This window comes from Propithecus coquereli, unplaced genomic scaffold (assembly GCF_000956105.1).
Source record: "Propithecus coquereli isolate 6110/MARCELLA unplaced genomic scaffold, Pcoq_1.0 Scaffold58, whole genome shotgun sequence".
Lineage (NCBI taxonomy): Eukaryota > Metazoa > Chordata > Mammalia > Primates > Indriidae > Propithecus > Propithecus coquereli.
This window is the reverse complement of record NW_012151729.1, coordinates 3162580-3182222: the sequence shown is the minus strand read 5'-3', so window position 1 is coordinate 3182222 and position 19643 is coordinate 3162580. Positions and strand designations below refer to the sequence as shown.

The 19643-nt window shown below is 50.8% G+C and overlaps 1 protein-coding gene across 2 annotated transcripts in view; it reads left to right on the top strand.

Moving 5' to 3' along the window:
- Nucleotides 1-262: 262 nt before the first annotated feature.
- PPARGC1B (peroxisome proliferator-activated receptor gamma, coactivator 1 beta) overlaps nucleotides 263-19643 on the top strand; it is a 100325-nt gene continuing 80944 nt past the window's right edge. For both annotated transcript variants that reach the window (XM_012658254.1, XM_012658255.1), the window contains exon 1: nucleotides 263-425. In XM_012658254.1, the coding sequence (XP_012513708.1) occupies nucleotides 348-425 (78 nt within the window). In that variant the 5' untranslated portion in view covers nucleotides 263-347. The remainder of the gene's footprint in view (nucleotides 426-19643) is intronic.

Sequence of the window (19643 nt, the reverse complement as noted above, 5' to 3'; positions counted from 1 at the left end):
TCTCTCCGGCAGGAGCGGGGGGCTGCCCGCATTGCTGCGCAGGCAGCCGGCTGCTGGCTGGGGCACCGCCACCCGGCTGCGGGCGCTTTTCTCCGGGCCGGGGGCTGCGGGAACGGGACGCGGCGCCAGACGCTGCGCAGGAAAGTGGGAGCGCGACCCCCGGCTCGCTCGGGCGCCGCGCGGCCCCGCCTCCGCAGCCAGCGGCCCTGCGGCAGCCGGGGGCTCGAGCTCCGCCTTCCGCCTCCCGCCGGCCTCGCTCCCGCCTCCCCCCTCCCTCGCTCGCTCGCTCCCTCCCCCCGGGCCGGCTCGGCTCTGACTCCGCCGCACGCTGCAGCCGCGGCTGGAAGATGGCGGGGAACGACTGCGGCGCGCTGCTGGACGAAGAGCTCTCCTCCTTCTTCCTTAACTATCTCGCTGACACGCAGGTACGGCCCGCCGGGGTCGCGGGCCCGCGGCCAGGGGTGCTGAGCTGCGGGAGCTGCAGCCGCAGCTGCAGAGGCCGGGAGGCAGCGGTGGACGCACTGGGGGAACTGGGGGTTCCAGGCTGCAGAGCCCCCCTTCCGCGCGCCCTGCGATGCGCTCCGTTACGGGGGCTGGGAACTGGAGGTCCCCCGGCGCGTGCTGGAGCGCTGGGGGCGCTACGGCAGCTGGGGAGGGTCTCGCTTCGGCCGCTTGGAGTCCGCCCCCCCGCGGGCAGAGCTGGGGGTTACCACGCTTCCTTGGGGAGGTGGAGTCGCGCCAAGGTGTGGGGGACCCTCAGACTGGCGCTGGGTGTTGGAGGAGCGCCCTCAGCGCCCGGCACTTGCTGCCGTACTTTCACGTGGACTTGTGGCCCCGGCACAGGCGCGTGCTCCTGTCCCCGGAGTCCCCTCGTCCTCCAGCCTCTGGACCCCGAGTGCTGTTGCTGGCCCCCCGCGGGTCCCCACCGGCTCCCGCAGAGCGGAGTTTCCTGCCGGTTGCCGGCTAAGGGCTTGGGGGTCTGCGGGGCACGTGGACGTGCGGGCGGAGATAGCGCCTTCCTGGTTTTGCTATGTGGCGGAGCCCCCTGGGGGAAAAGCCGGGCAGGATGGGGGCGGAAGGACTGTCTGGGGGCGCCTGGGTCCCCCTGCGGCGCGCGGCCCCGGCGCGCGCTCCTCGATGCAGGGGGAAGGGAATGCGAGGCGGCGTCCAGGGCTCAGGCTGAGCCTGGGAGCCCCACTGGCGACACGCGCGTGACAGGAGAGGGTGCTCTGGTGTGCCGGGCGGCGGCGGGGGGGGCCGAGGAAGCCGGTGGCTTGGAGACCGGGAGAGGGGAGGTGCTGGGACAAACAGCTACCGAAAATGTCTGCACAAGGCGTGCGCGCCCCCCACCCCTTCCCCCATTTCCCCCACCCCATGCCTGTTGCAAGCATAAAGTTTGGCTCCAGAGTTAGGGCTTTTTCTCCAGGCGCCCGGCCGCGGGTCACCGGGAGGCTGGGGATGCGGCGGAACCTTGGAGGAGACCCCGGATGCTGGGGCACGCCTGGGCGCGGAGAGGGGCCGCCGGGCGGAACCGGGCGCGGCTCCCGGGGGCTGGTTTGGTACCTGGAGTGGGAGCGCTGGTGCCGGCCCGTTTTGCATAACACTGGAAAGGAGGGGGAAGGCGAGGGGGGGCGGGAGGTGGGAGGAGAGAGAGGGAAACTTTGCTTCTTGTAATAATCTGCCAGTCTTTGGGCGGCAGCAGCTGTCATGGGACCGGGTGGGCGGGGAGAGGCTTGCAAGCTGACTCCTTGCGGTGAAACGCGACTTGGAGGGGAGGCAGCAGCCGCGACGTTCATCTCGGGCGGACTCCGGGTGGCGACTTCGGGCTGGCGGCTGGGACGGCGCGGCGTGGCGGGGTGTCGCCGAGAGGAAGCCCGCCACGCGCGGGGGAAGGCCGGCCCTAGCCCCCAGCGAACGCCGCTGCGTCGGGGAGCCGCGGGGCCGCGTGGTCGGTGGCAGGCGCGCTCGGGTGGGTTTGTGGCAGAGGCCGAAGGGGCTGGCGGCGTGTGCTTGCGCTTCTCGAGGTCTGGGGGCAGTGTGATCCGCGGGTTGTGCGCGCGGGTGTCTGTGTGTGCGCGCGCCGGGCGCGTACCTTTACCTCTGACGAAACTGCGGTGGAGCACCCGCCGTGTCGCCGGGCTCCGTCACACGCCCCGCGCCGGTGTCTGCGCCGAAGGCGGGTCCCAGCCTCTGTAGCTCCGGAGCCGACAGCCTGGGCTAGGGGGACTGGATCGGGGGCGGGAGTGGGGGGCAGAGTTGCTCCTGGGAAGATACTGTCCCTTGATACTGTCCCTTGATATTGTCCTGATCAATTGCCTGGGGGCGTCTCCGAATCTCTTAACTAAGACTCGGGAGAGGGAGGCCTGAAAGAGCCGGAGACTCGTTCAGAGACCCGATGGCAAGAAAAACCTTACCTGTTTTAATTCCATCTTCAGTGTTGGACTCAACAATAATTATTTGCCCCTTTAGCCTAGCCAGCAGGGATATTTCACCCAAGGAAACTAGAAAATTGGGCAATCACATGTCAGTAGGATCAGTGCAATGAAAGTTAATCTGGGACATTTGCTTTTTTTATGTAACCACGTGACAGGCCGAGGATCTTCTGGTGATCTTGGCCAGCCCAACTTGGGAAATGTAATTGATAGGACGAGCTTTGCAGCCGCCCCTAGAAGGCTCATGGAGCCCAGCCAGAAGAGGACCTGGGCGGACCATTGTGCGCCGCCTCATTTTACAGTTGGAGAAAGAGGCCGTGAGGGGTGAGCGGCTTGTACGGGACCACGCAGCCAGAGGGTGACAGAGCCACCCAGGGCTCCTGACTCCAGGTCCTGTGTGTTACCTCGAAATAGCACTGGACTTGGAGTCAGAAGGCCTGAGTGGAGTCACCTTCCCCACTCTCTGGCTGGGTGACCCCGCAGCAAGCCATTTTAGCCCTCACAGCCGCATTTCCTCCATCTGTCAAATGGGGTTGGCGGTGCCGGCAGGAGCATCCAGTGGCTTGGTGGTAGGGGTGAGCACTGTTTGCATGTGAGATGTCTGGTTGTTCCTGTGACCCCTCTCCTCCCCTTGCCCTTCCCTGACCCTCCTCTCCTCCATTTCTCCCTTTGTGAGCTTTGGGAGAAAGTGGATAGAATAGTAATTCATTGTCTTTGTCCAGAAGATTTTTGTTGTGTTCAGTGGCTAATCCAGGGTTTAGATTAGAAGGAGGACTTCTGTTTAGGAGACTTAACTTTTACCCACTGGGACCAAAGTACAGAAATTTCGCAGAACAAGGATTTTGAAAGTGTCTTGGAAAGGTTTGGGTCATCTATCCCAAAGGACTTTGTGTGGTTTCACCTTTGCTCAGGCTGTCCCTTGCCTGGAGTGCCCTTGCCCACCCATCCTGCATGGCCTTCTCTAGTAGCCTCGCAGCCTAGCTTGCCCTGCTTTCTCTCTTATGGTTTTCTTTGTGTTATACGACCAAGCACTTTATGTGTGAGTCCAGTGTCCAGTAAGATTCTAGAGCTTGAGTTGTACCTTTTACCTCTTTGTGCCCACATGGCACCTGTCAGCATGCTGAGCCGTGTTCCTGTGCTCAGCTCTTGGCTAGGCACATGGATTACAGGCAGGGTACAGCTGGGCCCTGCCAAGCAGAAGGACCCAGGCTGGCAGGGGAGACAGCTGGGCAGTGAGTGTGGGGAGAGCGGAATGCAAAGGGCTGCAGCTGTGGACAAAAGCTCACGCTCTGAAGGCCACACAAGTAAGCCCACACTAAATATGGGCCGTTTGAAGTCGCTTGGGACATCGGTCATAGATGCCCAAAATGTCAGACTTGGCAGGGACTTCAGAAATCATCTGTTCCAACCCCTTGTCACTTAAAAATATTTAATTATAGAATTGTTAGAAAATACTGCCAAGCATAAAGAAAAAAATTAGAATTATGTAATATGACCCAAAGATAACCACTATTTTTTATGTATATTTCCAAACTTCTTTCTTTTCTATTCATGTAGATCACATCTTTTTTTGCAAAAATGGAGTCATTCTGAATGTACTAATTTATAACTTGGAATCACACTGTTTTGTAACTTGATTCTTCTCCTCCAAACCAAGATGCTGTGAACATCTTTTCAATCAATAAATGTTCTACGTGATATCTTAATGGTTACGTGTTATTTCATTGACAGTTGAACCAAAATGTGTTTAATCAATCCTTTATTGTTACTCATGTAAGTTGTTTACAATTTTTTTTTTTTTACTATCGTAAGCAATGCTAAAATGGGTATCTTTGTGTATATATGTTTTTTCTTTCCTTTACATTCCTAGAAATGAAATTACTCCATCAAAGGGACTGTGCAGACGTTTGGTAAAAACCCCTTCCTGGATTGCCTTCTAGAAAGATTGTACTAATTTATACGCCAGCATTGTGTGGGACCGCTTGGTTTCTCACATCCAGATAACTCTTGGTATTTTCATTGTTTTTCATTTTTACCAGTCTGTTCATCAATAAATTCTGTCACTCTTACGGTTTAATGTGCATTTCTTTGATTACTTGTGATGCTGAACTTTTTCCCTTCTGATCATGGGCCATTTGTTCTGTGAAATACGGCGTTTGTGAACTTGGCCCATTTGCAATTGATATCCTGTCCCCTCATTGTTCTAAAGCTGGAACTGAGCATCCTGCCACAGGGAAAACTGGGAAAAGGGCTTGAAGTCCTAGTGTTCACTTGTTAGGTCTGAAATATTGCTGCCTCCACAGCCCCTGAGGCCAGGGCCAACTTGTTTCCAAGTCAAATTTCTAGCCCTGTGTAGGAGCAGGGTACATTTGTCCTTTGCTGGATGCATTTGTCTACCTTTTCATCTCTGGGAGACCAGGGACAGTAACTTCTTCACCTGAGCCCAGGAGGGGCCATGTTCACCGGAGACCTGGCGTCCACTTTCACCGGGGCTCCCTGGCTGGTGCTAATGATTGGGATGCCTGTGAAACCCAGGAAAGGTGACTTGGCCCGGCAGCTGGGCCCTGGGGGCTCATGTTTCCCCTTTACCTTGGGGCCCTGCCCTCCCCAGCAGGTGCAGGCCAGCCAGAAGTGCCACTCTGCCACCATGTGAGTCACCCTTTTCCTTCTCTCTCTGAAATGGTAGAAAGAATACTGGCCTGAGTCAGAAGCAGCCTTGCAAATGGGGGGTCAGGCCTGGGAGCGCATCGCGAGAGCATTGCAATGTTCACGGCTCTCATCTCCTTCATCATCGTCATTATCAGCGATATTTATTGAGTGTCCTCTAGTTCCCATGCACTCTTCTGAGCCTTTTATTTGCACTATTACATTTCATTCTCACAGAGATTCTGCAAACTGTAGGTGCTATCTTACAGTGGTACAGATCTGACAATTTCAGAAAACTTACTGCTGACTGCGTTACCTACATTACCTTTGAGCACGCGGAAGATCCAGGATTAGTGGGCAACATTCCCAGACCGCTTGACTCCAAGCTCCTTGAAGACAGGGATACTCTTTTTTTTGTTCATCATTGTTTTTTTAATACCTTGCACACCAAGAGCAAATGGAGGCACATTGTGTGGAGAGAATTACAGAACGCTAGACGGAAGCAGAGTCCCTTTGTTTCTCCAAGTTGCTTCTCCAGGCCTCAGTCTCAATCCTTGAAATGTGGATAATAGGCCCTAACTCCCAGGGTTGGGAATGAAATAATACCATGTATGTATGTAAGGTGAACATTCACCTGCTGCTCATAAAACTTGGAAATTCTCTCTTTGAAGCACCCCAGAAGGACGGGATTGAGTATAAAGTGCTAATTTTCATGCGTGCCCTCTTTTTTTACATAAAAAAGAGAAGCATCATTCTTATTATGTGAGCGTGAAGGGAACCTGAATGAAATCATTTGGAAGAGAATGAGCAGAGTCATTTCCTATCTGTCCTCCTCCAAGGTAGTCAAGTGCCCCATATCCGTCCCATGCATACTCAGTTCATGCAGAATCAACTGGATTGCATTGGCCTTTCTCTTCCTCTCCCCTTCTTCCGACCTGGGGCCTGGTCAGTTCACGACGGGATTCTTGCTGTTACTACCAAACTGATCTTTGCCATACCCGGCTTTGTCTTCTCCCATTTGTCCTTGGCCCTGTTGGCAGATCAGTCCTTTTACAGTGCATGTCTGATGTCCCTCCTTTGCTCACAGGTCTCCCATGCCTCCTCAATACTTTTTCTTAAGATACTTTATTTTTTTACAGTAGATTTGAGTTCACAGCACAATCAAGATGAAGGTACAGATATTTCTCATATACCCCTGCCCGCAACACGCGCAGCCTCCTCCATTATCCATATTCCCCACCAGAGTGGTAGATTTGTTCCAACTGATGAACCTACACTGACACTCCATCATCACCCAGCGTCCATATTTATATTAGGGTTCACTCCTGGTGTCGTACATCCTGCGGGTTTAGACAAATGCGTGATGATGTGCATCCACCACTGCAGTGTCATGCAGAGTGGTTTCACTGCCCGAAAAACCCTCTGCTCTACCTATTCATTTCTCCCTCCTCCTACTCCTGGAAACCACTGCTCTTTTTACAGACTCAATAGTTTTGCCTTTTATAGAATGTCATGTAGTTGGAATCATACAGTATGTAGCCTCTTCAGATTGGCTTTTTTTTTTTTTTTTTTACTTAGTAATGTGTATTTAAGTTCTCTCCACGTCTTTTCATAGCTTGATATCTTGGCTCCCGAGTACTTTTAAATTAAAGCCTAAACTATAACCTGATGTCCAAGGAAGCTGGAGAGTTCGGCCCCTGACTTTATCCTGAGTTGTCTAAAGCAGACAATCCATTTGGGGTCCTGGCCTGCCCCAGAATATGCCCTGAATTTTCCTCCCTGGGCTCGGGCTCCTGCTGTTCTTTTCGGTGTCCTCTGTCTTCACCTCCGTCATTGGTGATGCCTTCTCTCCGCTGCAGGCCAGCTGCTCCATCCCCCGTGTGGAGTGTGCAGGGCTGGCTGAGGACCCACTCTGGAATCCCCTTACTGGCTTCGATCCTGGTTCTGCTTTCCCGGCTGAGGCCTCTGGCGGGTCACGTAACCTATCTGAGCTTCCATTTCCGCATGTGGGAAAACAGTGACAAACGGTACTGCCCATATGAGATTCTCATGAAGAGTCAATCAAAATCTAACAACGACAGCATGGATTTAAGACACGTAACACAGGCTTGGCGTATAATAAGCACCAAATTGTAGATAAATCTCTTCTCAGAGAGATCACATTAAGCGTTAGTTAGGGAATCACTCCTGAATGTTAAACTGCACAAAGGCAAGGATTTCTGTCTGTTTCATTCACCGTTTTCCCCCACAATGAAGAGATCTGTGCCTGGAACATAGGAGACATTTAATAAATCCTCAAGAGTGAATGGATATGCTGGACCATGAGCCTCTGCAGGGCAGACACTGCTGCTCGTTTTATAACCTCAGTCCACGTGTTCCTGAGGAGGGATGGACTAATAAGTGCTCATGGAATGAACGGGAATGTTCTCTCCCCATCTCCATCCCTGCCGTTTTAATGTATTCGTAGCCTACCAGGACTTCAAGCCCCTGCTAGAAAGCCTGTCCTCTCTGGAAAGCCCTGGAAGCTACCTGTTCTTCTGCCTCTACCACCCTCATGGTGTGTGCCGCTTACTACCTCGTGGTATCAGTGTGTGCTCGTACCCCTACAACTGGATTGAAAGCTCTGGGGGGACAAGAAAGCATTATTTTTATCCTGGACGAGCACGTGGTTACCCATTAAGTAGAAAAGTATTTGAACAAGAGAATTTTTTATGTCTAGGTGTCAGGTTCTCTGAAAAGGACTTCATATTTTAAACATTTTACTATGGAATGTAGACAGTGGTGAGAACAGTACAGTGAACCCCCATGCCCCTGTCACCCAGGTTCCACTGTGACCGACCTGTGGCCATTCTACTTCCATCTACCTGCACAATACATCATTTTGTCCCTGAATGTTTCAGTGTGTATCTGCAAACAGACTTATGGGTACTATTGTGTGGGTTTCTCCAACAACCCTGTGAGGTTGGCTCAGTTTTTCCCATTTTGTGAGTGATAAAATTGAGGTGCAGGGAGGTTAGGTCAGTGGCTCAGGGTCTCACACCTAGTGAGTGGCTGACCTGGGATTTGAACCTTGGATGTGAGCAGCTCCCTCTCCTGCCAGGCTTGGAAGAATCCTTGGAGAGCATCAGGTCCACCTTGCCTTTTCCAGAAGAGGGGACACGGAGGTGCGGGAGGAGAAGCCACATAGCTGGAGGAGGCCCAGGCCCCTGGCTCCCCTACCAGTTCTTTTCCAGTGTCAGGACTTGGCTCTGGGGGAGGGACAGGTGGGTTTTCCTCTGAGAGTCACCGTTGCCCAGGGCGGCTGGGCTTCGGGTGGCTGTGGGGCCCTGGGCAAGGTCCACCATCACCCCTGGACAGGCTGCATTTTCTTCCTGAATGCCAAAGGCCCCACCTGCACCCCTTGCTGTTGCCTATTGGATTTCTCTTTAGATGCTCAGGACCACCCAGTGAGGGACACGGGGCTGAGGGGTCGGCAGCCTCTGTCCACAGAACTCAGAGAGGAGGGACCTGGGCTGACGTCACACAGCTGGGCTGGGCACGGCAGCTACAGGCTCGTGGTGGCAGCTGGAGTTGCCACCCAAATCTAGAGTAGGAGACCAGAGAGACTTTTACAAATGGGAGGAGAAAGTCATTGATTAATTATCCCCCAAGACCTGTAATTGCTGCTTGGTGTTTTAGGTAAGAAAACAAACATTTCCTCTAATTGTTTGTTTAGGTGGCTGAGAGAGCTTTGAATTCTAGGACTGGGCTTTGCTTGGGACAAGCCCTGTGGCCTTGGCAGAGATTTTGTTTTTGCCTTGGGTTTTTCATCTAGGAAGTCGGGCTGATAGTAACACATACTTTAAAGGGTTTTAGTAAAGACTAATTGAGGCAATGCCTGTAAAGTGTTTAGAAATGCTCAGTTAGTATTATAGTAGCCTTGTTAATATTAAAAGACACAAATATAACACGCACCCTACTATTCGTCTTTCCTGAGCTCTTGGTCCTTGAGCCTGCTGAGGCCCTGAGCTTCCTCTTTTGGAGTGTTTTGTTTTCCATCCCCCTGTACTTGGGGAGTGGAAGAGGAATCCCATCCAGCCTTAGCAAGTGTTGCAGTACTGACTTAGGAAACCAAATCCAGTTGGATGCCACTTGAAGAGAGGAGAAGAAATATCAGATTGTGGTTAAGAGCTCTGGGCTTTGGACTTTACCCACCTAAGGTTCAAATCAGGGTTCTACCACTTACTAGCTGTGTGACCTTGAGCAAGTATCTTAATCTCTTTGACCCCAGTTACAAAATTGGGGATAGTCATAGTATAACTGCAGAGGATAAATAAGGCTTGCAGCATTGCTTGACATACAGCAAGCACTCAATAAATGGTAGTCATTATTGTGATGGTGACAATGACGATAATGTAAAATGTAAAACGTAGATGTCAACTTGAGCTTTCCCAGAGTTGGGAGGGCCTCAGAGACCATTTTGCTTAATACCTTGAAGTGAGGAAACAGACTGGGAACAGCCCAGGGGATGCCTGCAGGTTGCTCAGCAGAGGCAGGACAGGACCCTTGGCTGCCGTCTGCTCGGCCAGGGCTGGCTCTGTGTAGCAGGGCCTCAACTGTCTGGGATCCACTGTCTGGGAACTCAGCCGGGCGAGCCCTGCTTGGCTGAGATGGATGCTCCCTGATAGCTCTGCAGCCGTATTTTTTCCTTGTGATTGCCTGGCAGAACACAGTCATTTAGCAGAGGGAGAGCGAGAAGACGTTAGAAACCAGCCAGGCCCTGAGCAGTTGCAGCAGCCGGCCCACGAGTTGCTCCCTGATGTTGCCATGGCAAACAGCCTTGGCAACGTGGCTGCTCACGCCTTTATTTCTGGTCTCAGGCTCCTCGTAGGGGAAGTGTGGTACCTGGAACATTGGGGAGGCCCTGCCCCTAGCTCCTTGGCACTGAGGGCGACCTGGCTTTCATGCTGCTAGTGATCCCAGACCACAGCAGCCCCTGCTCAAAACACCTGCAGGACCTGCGGAAGCAGGCTCTTGGGCATGGCATTCAAGGCCTCATCTGCCCATCCATCCGACAGTTCATCTGTTCGTCGACACCTGTGTACGTGGCCATGCCTCACTGTTCCCACTGCTGCAGGAACAGAACCATATAATATTCTGAACATGAACCCTGGTGTTAGGGGTTCCCCATCTGGCCTCGTCTGCAACCATATCCTTTAACAGTAATGATGATGATGATAACAGTTAACAACCACTAGCCCTTTCAGGAAATTACTCTGCTAGGCCCTGTGCTACGTTCTTCACATATAATCACATTGCATTTAACCTCAGAGGAACCCCATGAAGCAATCCCCACTGGTATCCCCATTTTACAACTGGGTGGCCCTAGACCGACCCAGAGTCATGGTGCCCCTGCTGGTCTGCAGTCCCTCCCCTCCACCAGGAGGTGATGCGGTGATCACTACGCGGTGTCTGTTCCTCCTCCTCATCTCCAGCTGCATCCTTCAAGGCCCAGCCCAGGTGCTCCCTCCTCTCACCCCCCTCGCAGAACTGCCCCCTTTTTGCGCTGCGATCCCACAGTCTGTTACAGATGCCTTGTGTCCCCTTTCTTCCTTCTATGCGCTGTCACCCAGGTGACAGACTGAGGAAACGGGCTAAGGAGGAGAGCTTGAATGTCCAGGTAAGGGGCTTGGACTTGACAGGCAGTGGGGAGTCAGCAAAGGATTTCACTATCATCATTGTTATTATTAATAACAGTGATCATATACAATAGCCAACGCTTAGATACTACTTGGTACGTACCGGGTACTAAGGTAGGACCTTCAGGTGCGTTCTCTTTTTAGTCCTTAGCTACTCAGTGAGGTTGGTACTATGACACATGAGAAAACCGAGACTTAGAGAAGTTTAGTGACTCTCCCCAAGTCCCCTGGGTAGGAAGTGGCAGGGCTGGGATTTGAACCTAGGTCTGCCTGGCTTCAGAGCACATGGTGCTGCCCCCTGCAGTGTGGCTAGTCTGGCTGAGCACAGAGAAAGGACTGGAGTGGGGTGACTGATGTCTGTGGTGCAGCCTGGGTGGGCGGTAGGGCCTGGGCCCAGCCTCATCAGTGGGGCCGGTGGAAGTTGCTGGATGTGGGAGAGAAGGCACAGGGTGCAGGGGGCTCCGAGTGGTGCCCTCCCAGCCGAGATGGGGTGCAGAGGAGGATCTGTATGGGGAGGACATCCATTTATTCAGGGCCCACTGCATGCCAGATCTGTCTCCTCCCCTGGCCTTCCCTGGAGTGTGGTTAAATGCAAAACTGTAGCCTCAGCCTATTAAAACCTTAGTTTATGTGTTTACTCGATACTGTTCTCTCTTCTCTACCCAGTCAGGCCTGGAGCTCCCCAGGGAAAGGGACCTCATCAAGCCGGTTCACCATCAAATCCCCCAGTGACTTATCACTCCCTGGCACACTGTAGGCCCCCAATCAATGCTTATTGAGTGACCGAATGGATGAACAAATGCTGTTTGATTGTTCAGAAAATTCATCTAACGTTTGCCTTGCCCGGAGGCCCTTCTCTGTGCTGGGTGCTGTGCTCGGATGTGTGGGTGAGGTGAGTCCAGGGGTATTGTAACAGTCCCCACCAGGAGCCCACTGCCCTTGTCACCAAGATAAGCCTTGCACACAAAGAAATCAAAAGTAAACACTTGTGGAGCCACTAGGACCCCTGATCAGAATATACCTCCAGTGCGCAGGTCTTTGTGGAAGGTTAAGTCACTGTTAGGAATCCAGTCTGTCACAGGGCATGTCTCTGGCCCAACTGGGGAGGGGCTCAGAGCTTCAGGAGTCTTGGTATCTGCAGGGAGGTTTCTGGTCAAACGTCCCCACATCTTCCAGGGAGACTAAAACCTGCAACTTGCACTGGCCTCATGCCGTTGCCCAACCACCCATTCCAGAGGGACTAGGCAGGCTGACCTCCACTCGGGGGGAAGAAAGGGGAACCAATAGAGGACTTGGGGACCTGTGACCACAGTGTCCAGACCAAGAGGATTAACTCCATGCTGTATTCATCTTCCTTGCTCAGAATCCCCTCATATGTTCTACTGGTCACCCTTTCCACTTAGGGCCAATTTGCTCCTAGTTTGCACACAGTTCTTATAAGCTGGGTGGTCACATCCAGGCCTCATGACATTGGAAGCTGCAAATCAGCTCTGTTCCTGTGTGCCTGTGTGGGGTGAGAGGTGAGGCCGAACCAGAGGCAGACATGTGGACAGCAGCGCCGAAGGCAGCTGGGGGCCATTTAGCGAAGAGCCAAGGGGGTCCTGCACACCCTGCTCGCTCCTGAACACATGACTGCATGAACGCACAAAGCTAATGGGTGGTAAAGACAGCGTATCATCCCCGAGGAAAGGTATATTCTGTTCCCTGTTCTCTCTTTGAGGAAGCAAGAAAGTGTGAAGTACATTTCGGTATTACCATCAAACATAGGAAGTCTCTCAAAAGCCGGAAAAAGTTTTGGCATTCCAAGTTATTTATAAACTTTGCTCATTGTGAGCACGCATTATTCCTTGATGATGCCAGATGAATAAGGCGTTAGTCTAGCCATAAAACTTTCTTTGAAAGTTAATTCGGTCTGAAAAAATGAGGTATTGTTTTTCCCATCTCCAAGGCTGCATGGGGTAGCACAAAGAGCATGTGGTTAGGCAAATGCTGGCTGGCCTCAGAAACAGTGTACTTAGTGATTGATGAGAGCCCGGGCTTTAGAGTGAAACTATCTGGTTCAGATCTTAGCTTTGTGGCTTTTTAGTTGTGTGATCTAAGGAGTTAGATAGCTGCCTTGTGCTCTAGTTAGCCAGCTCCCGAATGGGAGCGATAACAGGACTTACCTCCCAGGCTTGGTAGAACTAATTAGTGGTCTCAGCCATGAGTGCTCATCAGAATCAACAGTGTAGTTTTAAAAAAATCATTACACATTTGGGGCTGCCCCAGACCTATTGAGTGAGAATTTGTGAGAGTAGGCCCTTAAGCTTCTACGTTTTTGAGAAACTTCCTCTGTTGACACCTCTGCTTTGGTACTGAAAAATCAGATGCTATTTGTAGAGTGTCTGTTATTAACTGTTGGTTCCCTTCCCTCTCTGTCTTTCCTGCCTCAGTTCCGAGCACAGGGTAGCATTTAGCGGACGAATGACCAAAGAACGGATGGAAGGCAGCTTTATAATTAATGCCTGTGTAGAGCAGGGCGGCTTCTTTATCTGGTATTTCCATTTGATCTTCACTCCAGTCTCGTGTCACGGGCAAAAGGAGAGGCGTGTTCCCACGTTGTAGGTGGGCACGTGGAGGCCAGAGCGTGATTTGATAGGATCCTGCAGCTAATCAGTTTTCGAATGTTTGTCTTTATCCCTGTATCTGTCCTCCTTGGCCCTCAGCCACACATCCCCGTGTGGGACAGCTCATCGAAGGTGGGGGCATCAGGATTGCTTTCAGAGGTGAGTGGGTTGGAAGAGAGGGGACGGGGAACCTGAGAGGATGCATGTCACCTACAGACCCCGGACCGACGGTCATTTGATTTAGCAGGACCCTTAAAGATCAGAGGGTACTGGTCGTGGTCCCAGGCCATGCAGCAGTTGACGGGTGGCAACAGGACTAGAATCTACTCCTGATGCCCAGTTCACTGCCCTCCCAGCTATGTGCGCTGCTTCTCCCACGTGTGGCGAGTGATAACAGAAGTAGTCTCTGAGCTGGTGCAGTGAGAGGCCTTTGCCCTTGCTGTTCCCTCTGCCGGGCATGCTCTTCCCTCACTCCTTCCTGTCCCCTCGGGTGTCATCTCCTTGGAAAGGCCTTCCCTGGCCCTCCTGCCCTGCCTGCTGTCTGTCCCCCTACCCTGTTCTCTTTCTTAAGGCGGGTACCACTCCCGGATGCTTTTGCTTATTAATTTGTACCTCGTTGCTGCCTGTCACCGCTCTGGGAATGGAAGCTCCACGAGGACTAGATGTTTGCCTGACCGATTCCCACCGTGTCTGCAGGACCTGGAGTAGGGCCTGGCGCGTGCTTGAACTCGTTGACTATTCCCTTTTATGGTTTTTCCTTTTCTCCCAATTTTTTTATTGTGGCAAAATACACATAACATAAAATTTACTATCTTTACCCATTTTAAGTGTGCAGATCAGTGGTATTAAATACATTCATATTGTGCAACCATTGCCACCATCCATCCACCTCCAGAACTCTTCATCTTGTAAAACTGAAACTCGGGACCCATTTGAACAATAGTCCCATCCCCCCTGCCCCAGCCCCTGGCGACCGCCATTCTGCTTTCTGCTCTGTGAGTTTGAGTACTCTGAGTCTTCACGTAGTATGTGCCCTTTTTTCACTGGCTTATTTCACTTAACATCATCAAGGCTCATCCCTGTTGTGGCCTATGTCAGAATTTCATTCCTTTTTAGGGTGGCATAATATTTCATTGTATGTATATGCCACATTTTGCTTACCCATTCGTTGATGGACACTCGGGTTGCTTCCGCATTTTAGCTGTTGCGAACAATGGTGCTGAGAGCATGGACGCACAGATATCTCTTGGAGACCCTGCTTTCAGTTCATCTCAGTATGTGCCCAGAGGTGGAATTGCTGGATGATATGGTCATTCTATTCTGAATTTTTTTGAGGAACTGCCACGTAGTTTTCTAAAGTGGCCTTACCATTTTTCCATTCCTATCAACAGCACACAGGGTGCAGTTTTCTCCACGTCCTCTCCAACCGTTATTATTGTCTGGTTTTCTTGGTAGTAGCCATCCTAATGGACGTGAGGTCGTAGCTCATTGTAGTTATGATTTGTGTTTCCCTAACTGAGCATCTTTTCGTGTGCTTACTGGCCATTTGTATATCTTCTTTGGAGAAATGTCTGTTCAAGTTACTTGCCTATTTTTTTAAATTGGGTGGTTTGGATTTTACTGTTGAGTTTTAGGAGTTCTCTGTGTATTTTGGATATTACTCCCTTATCAGATACATGATTTACAATATTGTCTCTCATTCTATGAGTTGCCTTTTTATTCTGTTGATAGTATCTTTTGAATCACAAAGTTTTAAAATGTCGTGTAGTCCCATTGTTTCTTTCGTTGCTGTGTCTTTGGTGTCGTATCTGAGAAATCATTGTCGAATCCAATGTCATGAAGCTTTTGACCACATGCGGCCTCTGGATCTTTGAGTGTGGCCTTTTGACTGAATCCAAATTTTATGGAAGAAATCCTTTTAAGAAATGGCTTTGTTTTGTGAAGTTTGGATTTGGTCAAGGGGCCGCACTTGGGGATCAGGACTGTGGCCTTGAGCCTGCAGGTTCCCCACCCCCTTACTTTTAGGTCTTCGATCTATTTTGAGTTAATTTTTATACATAGTGTTAGGTAAGAGTCCAACTTCTTTTGCATCACTGAATGTTTCTTGAATGAATGAATGAATAAATAGGCCAAGCCCTTAAACTTTCCTGACCACTGCACTGAGCTCACTAACTCTCCCAGCAGCCCCAGGAGAGAAGTGGTATCTTCCCATGAGGGACCCGAGGCCCAGGGGGTGAGTGCTGGGGCTGGGGGAGATAGAGCTCCTTTGCTGACCAAGCCACACAGAGGCCCCCAGGGCCCAGCAGGCAGGCATGACCAGGGCCTTGCCCCAAGAAGTCATGCCCCAGTGCCCCAGTGACCTCACACCACTTTCTCTTCAGGGTTGGGCAATAGCTCCTCCCCTGTCCCGTGGGAGTGGGCACCAGCTACCTGCTCGGCAGTGTTCTGGGCCTCCAGCCTTCTCCCGCCCTTGCTCTTTGTCCTAGTAGCTGAAGGAGTGGCTGCCTGGCTTGCACTTTCTGGTCCAGCCCCCAGCAGGAATGTGGCAATCTCTCCTGAGCCTGCGGCCCCTCCTGCCCAGGGGTAGTGGTGGTGGACCTTGGGCCAGGCACTGCAGCAGACAAACACAGAGGACAGTGGGTTGAGGCTGCTTTGTCAGAGTAGGCCCAGAGTAGTGCAGCAAGTCATGGGGAGAGCAGGGTAGGCTCAAGGAGGGGTGAGGAGACAAGCAGGAGAGGGACGAGGGGGCTTAGAACCCACCCCAGAATTTACCTCCTTCGCTCAGATGACCGACCTGTCAGTAAATTTTCAGTGATCTAGTTACGAGACGACCAGAGGAGGAGCATTATCAGCTAGTTCCAGGTGATGTGCACAACCCAGGGTCTGGGTTTTGAGGGCAGTGGGAGGCAGACTAGAACCGTGGTTAAGAACAAAGCTCTGGGTCTGGGTCTGTCATTTAGCGGCTGAGTGACTCAGGGCATGTTATTTGTTCTGTCTGGGCCTCAGTGTCCTCACCTGTGAAATGGGGTAATAATATGTATCTCAATGGGTAGTTGAAAAGATGAGAAGATACAACGTCTGAAGAGCTTAGTGCAGTGTCTGGGCGTTGTTATTATCACTAATAACCATTGCCGATGACCAGATGGTTTGATGACAGCGTAGTGGAGAAAACTAGTGGGCCCATGAGTAATAGAACTGTGGATTATCATTTGATACCTCTTCCTTTTTCTGTCCATGCAGCAACCACTCCCTCTGTGCGGGAAGCTGGGTTGCAGATTTGAGCAAGCCCTGCTCCCTGCCCTGGAAGAACAGATCTGCAGATGGCCGTGGAGGGTGCCCAGTACAGAGAGTGTCCAGACAGCTTTTGTAGCAGAAAGGGTGTTGAAGGATGAGCAGGGGCTGACCCACATGATGGGAAGGGCCTCTGGGAGAGGGACCAGGCTGTGGGGAAGGCCAGCATGTGGTGTGGCTGGTGGGTGAGTGGCAAGTGACTGGTGGGGGGATCTGAGCAGAGGGGACTACCCACGAGGGTGAAGAACAGACAGGATGAATGAAGTGTCTGGAAGAATCACAAGTAGGAACACCAAGATTTCCAGCCTGAGAAGCTAGCTGGAGGCTGCTTGGAGAATGGTGAGGTCTTGGGAAGGTTTCAGAAGGAGGGTGACTTTAAGAGTGACTAGGTTTTCCCGGGACCTCACAGGCAGTCTGGAATGAGTGGTATTACCCCGTGGCCTGTACAGCTCATCCCCAGGCCATGGGCGTGGAGTGGGAGGCACAAGGATTGACACAAAGACTAGGGCACAACTTCTCATCTGTAGTCCGGACTGAAGTCCCTCGCACAGTAGAGCAGGAATCGGTGGGTCCAGGCCCCATGGAACCACCAGGTACCCAAGGGAGACGGAGAAGTTTAGTTGCTTTATTGAGTAATCCTCAATAAATTTAATGACAGTGATGATACTTATTGCAATAGTAATAATTATTATTACTCCTATTTACTGTTGTACCTTTTAGCAATCACTGTGAAATTCACACAGCATTTTCACATCCATAATTCACATCCTCCCGAGGATTTTCATTTCTGTTTTACAGATGCAGAACTCAAGGCCCAGGGATGTTGCAGTGCCTTGCCCAATAAGGTCACTGCTGCAGGAACTCGACAGGAATGCAGGACTTGTGGCCCCTCAAGTCTGCCTGGTCGAGAAGGGACGGTTTCTGAAAGGGGCCCTCCAGCCATTCATGTCTGTGTCTTGTCTAGACCGAATTCCCCAGATTGTCTTGAATTCTCCTTGGAGCAATGATCTCCAGTCTTTTCGGAGTTGCAATATCCTCGTGTGATTTTGTAACAGTTGCAATCGTGCAACGCCCCCAGAAAAGTGTAACTTCCATTGATTTCTCTTTAATTTAGAGTCAGGAAAGAGAAAATCTTGTTTCAAGAATTTCGCGGCTACACTGGAGATTAGATTGTCATGGTGAGAATATTGTACCTGGAGTCTGGAGCGAGGTCAGGGCTATCCGTCTTTGCTGTGTGAACTTAAACAAGTCTTGCCCCTTCTCTGGGACCTGAGTTTCCCAATCTCTCCCATCTCTGCCATCCTGTGACTCATTATCTTTCTATACTGGAGCTGTTTTATTAGAGTGTCCTAAACTGAGGATTATGAATTGTGGGGGCTGTTCTGCTTTGGTAAATTCTGCTTGCAGCGGAGCCACCAGGTACTGGGTAGAGAGGGAGAAGATTAGTTTCTGGAGACATATGGAGCAAGGGAACAGTCACATCTCAGCTGGATGATGTACTTTCCCTGCGCCCAGTGGGCAAAGTCAGCTGCAGGTTCTTAACTTCCCAGGTTGTGTCCCCTTTCCTGGTGACAGGTGCTGAGTTCTCTTTGAACTGCAAGTTGGAAGAAATGTGTCGTGGGATCATGTGCCTTAAACGAGTGGGTTTGGAAGGAGGAGAAGGCAGAGGAGGAACTCCAGGCAAGAGAATCCCCGATTTCCAACCTCCCTAGTGAATCACGGAACATTGGATAAGTCATTCATGGGGGTGGAAAGATTGGGTGAAAATTGGGAACTTTGGGCCAGATTTTTTTTTTTTAAAGGAGCAAGTCATTCAAAGTCCTCTGCTAACAGATTATATCTAAAATTATTTCTTCCTTTTTTCCATAGTACTATTTTCTACATCTTGAATTCTTTTTTAATCTGTAAAACTAACTGCCTTTTAAGTCTCTCCTCTGTTTTAGTTTTTTAAAAAAATGTTCATGGGGAGGGAAGGTGTCCATGGGTCCTCAGATACACTGGGGGTCTGCAGACTTGGCCGTGGTTGCTCTTTGAGGCTCTGGATGGCCATTCTTGAGCCCTGTCCCCTGTGTCTTTCACACGGAGCTGCTTATGGAGCTGCTGCTGTCTCAGCCGTGAGGTCTGTAATTATTTAAGGAAAGCTCACATCAAGTGGAAAAAGAGCGACCACACTTAACGGTGCCATGTGGCCAACAGGCAATTCAACACCAGGGCCACCCGACTCTCTCTGGCCTGCACCAGCTGCCGGATTTTGCAGCCGGGTAGATTAGGTGACCGTGGGACTGATGGGCAGGTCCAAGTGCACCAGTGGGTGCCTGTTCTGAGCCTTACAGAACAAGTGAATGTAAAAGTGGTATATTTCTGTAACTCAGACATTTCACTGTGCCATAATCTATCATTAATCCCAAGGTATTTTAGAGAAATAACTTACTACCTTAGATTCCTTTTCCATTTTATATTTTGTTTCATTTAACAAATATAAAATATATGTACATTTAATACAATTAATTCTTAATATTAAAACCACTTTTAATATGATATTTTAAAAATTTCCAGTGTTAGGGACTAATTTGTCAGAGAAAGTGAGGTTATCCCCAGCCTGCCATCTCTTCTACTCAGGAAACAGCCACTCATAGCAGTTTCATGTGTTTAAATACCTTTCAATTGAATATGTGATTATTTCTTTTCTTCTTATCTAAATTGTATTTTTTTTCTTGTTACAAAAGTGGTAGGTGTTAATTTACTGAAATTTGAGAGAATGCATATAGGCAAAAGAAAGAAAATAAAAGTAATCCCAGTACCCAGAAATAACCAGTCATAAGCAGTACTTAAGAAAAAAAGGTAACATTGTAGATTCCACCTGTAGCCAAACTTCCCTCCTTGGGTACACTTTTCCTGCCTCCCAGCCCTCATTTATGGGCTGATTTCTGCCCACGACCTTGAGAGGGAAAGAATCTAGACTGTAGTCATAGTTTAATTGTCTCCTCCTT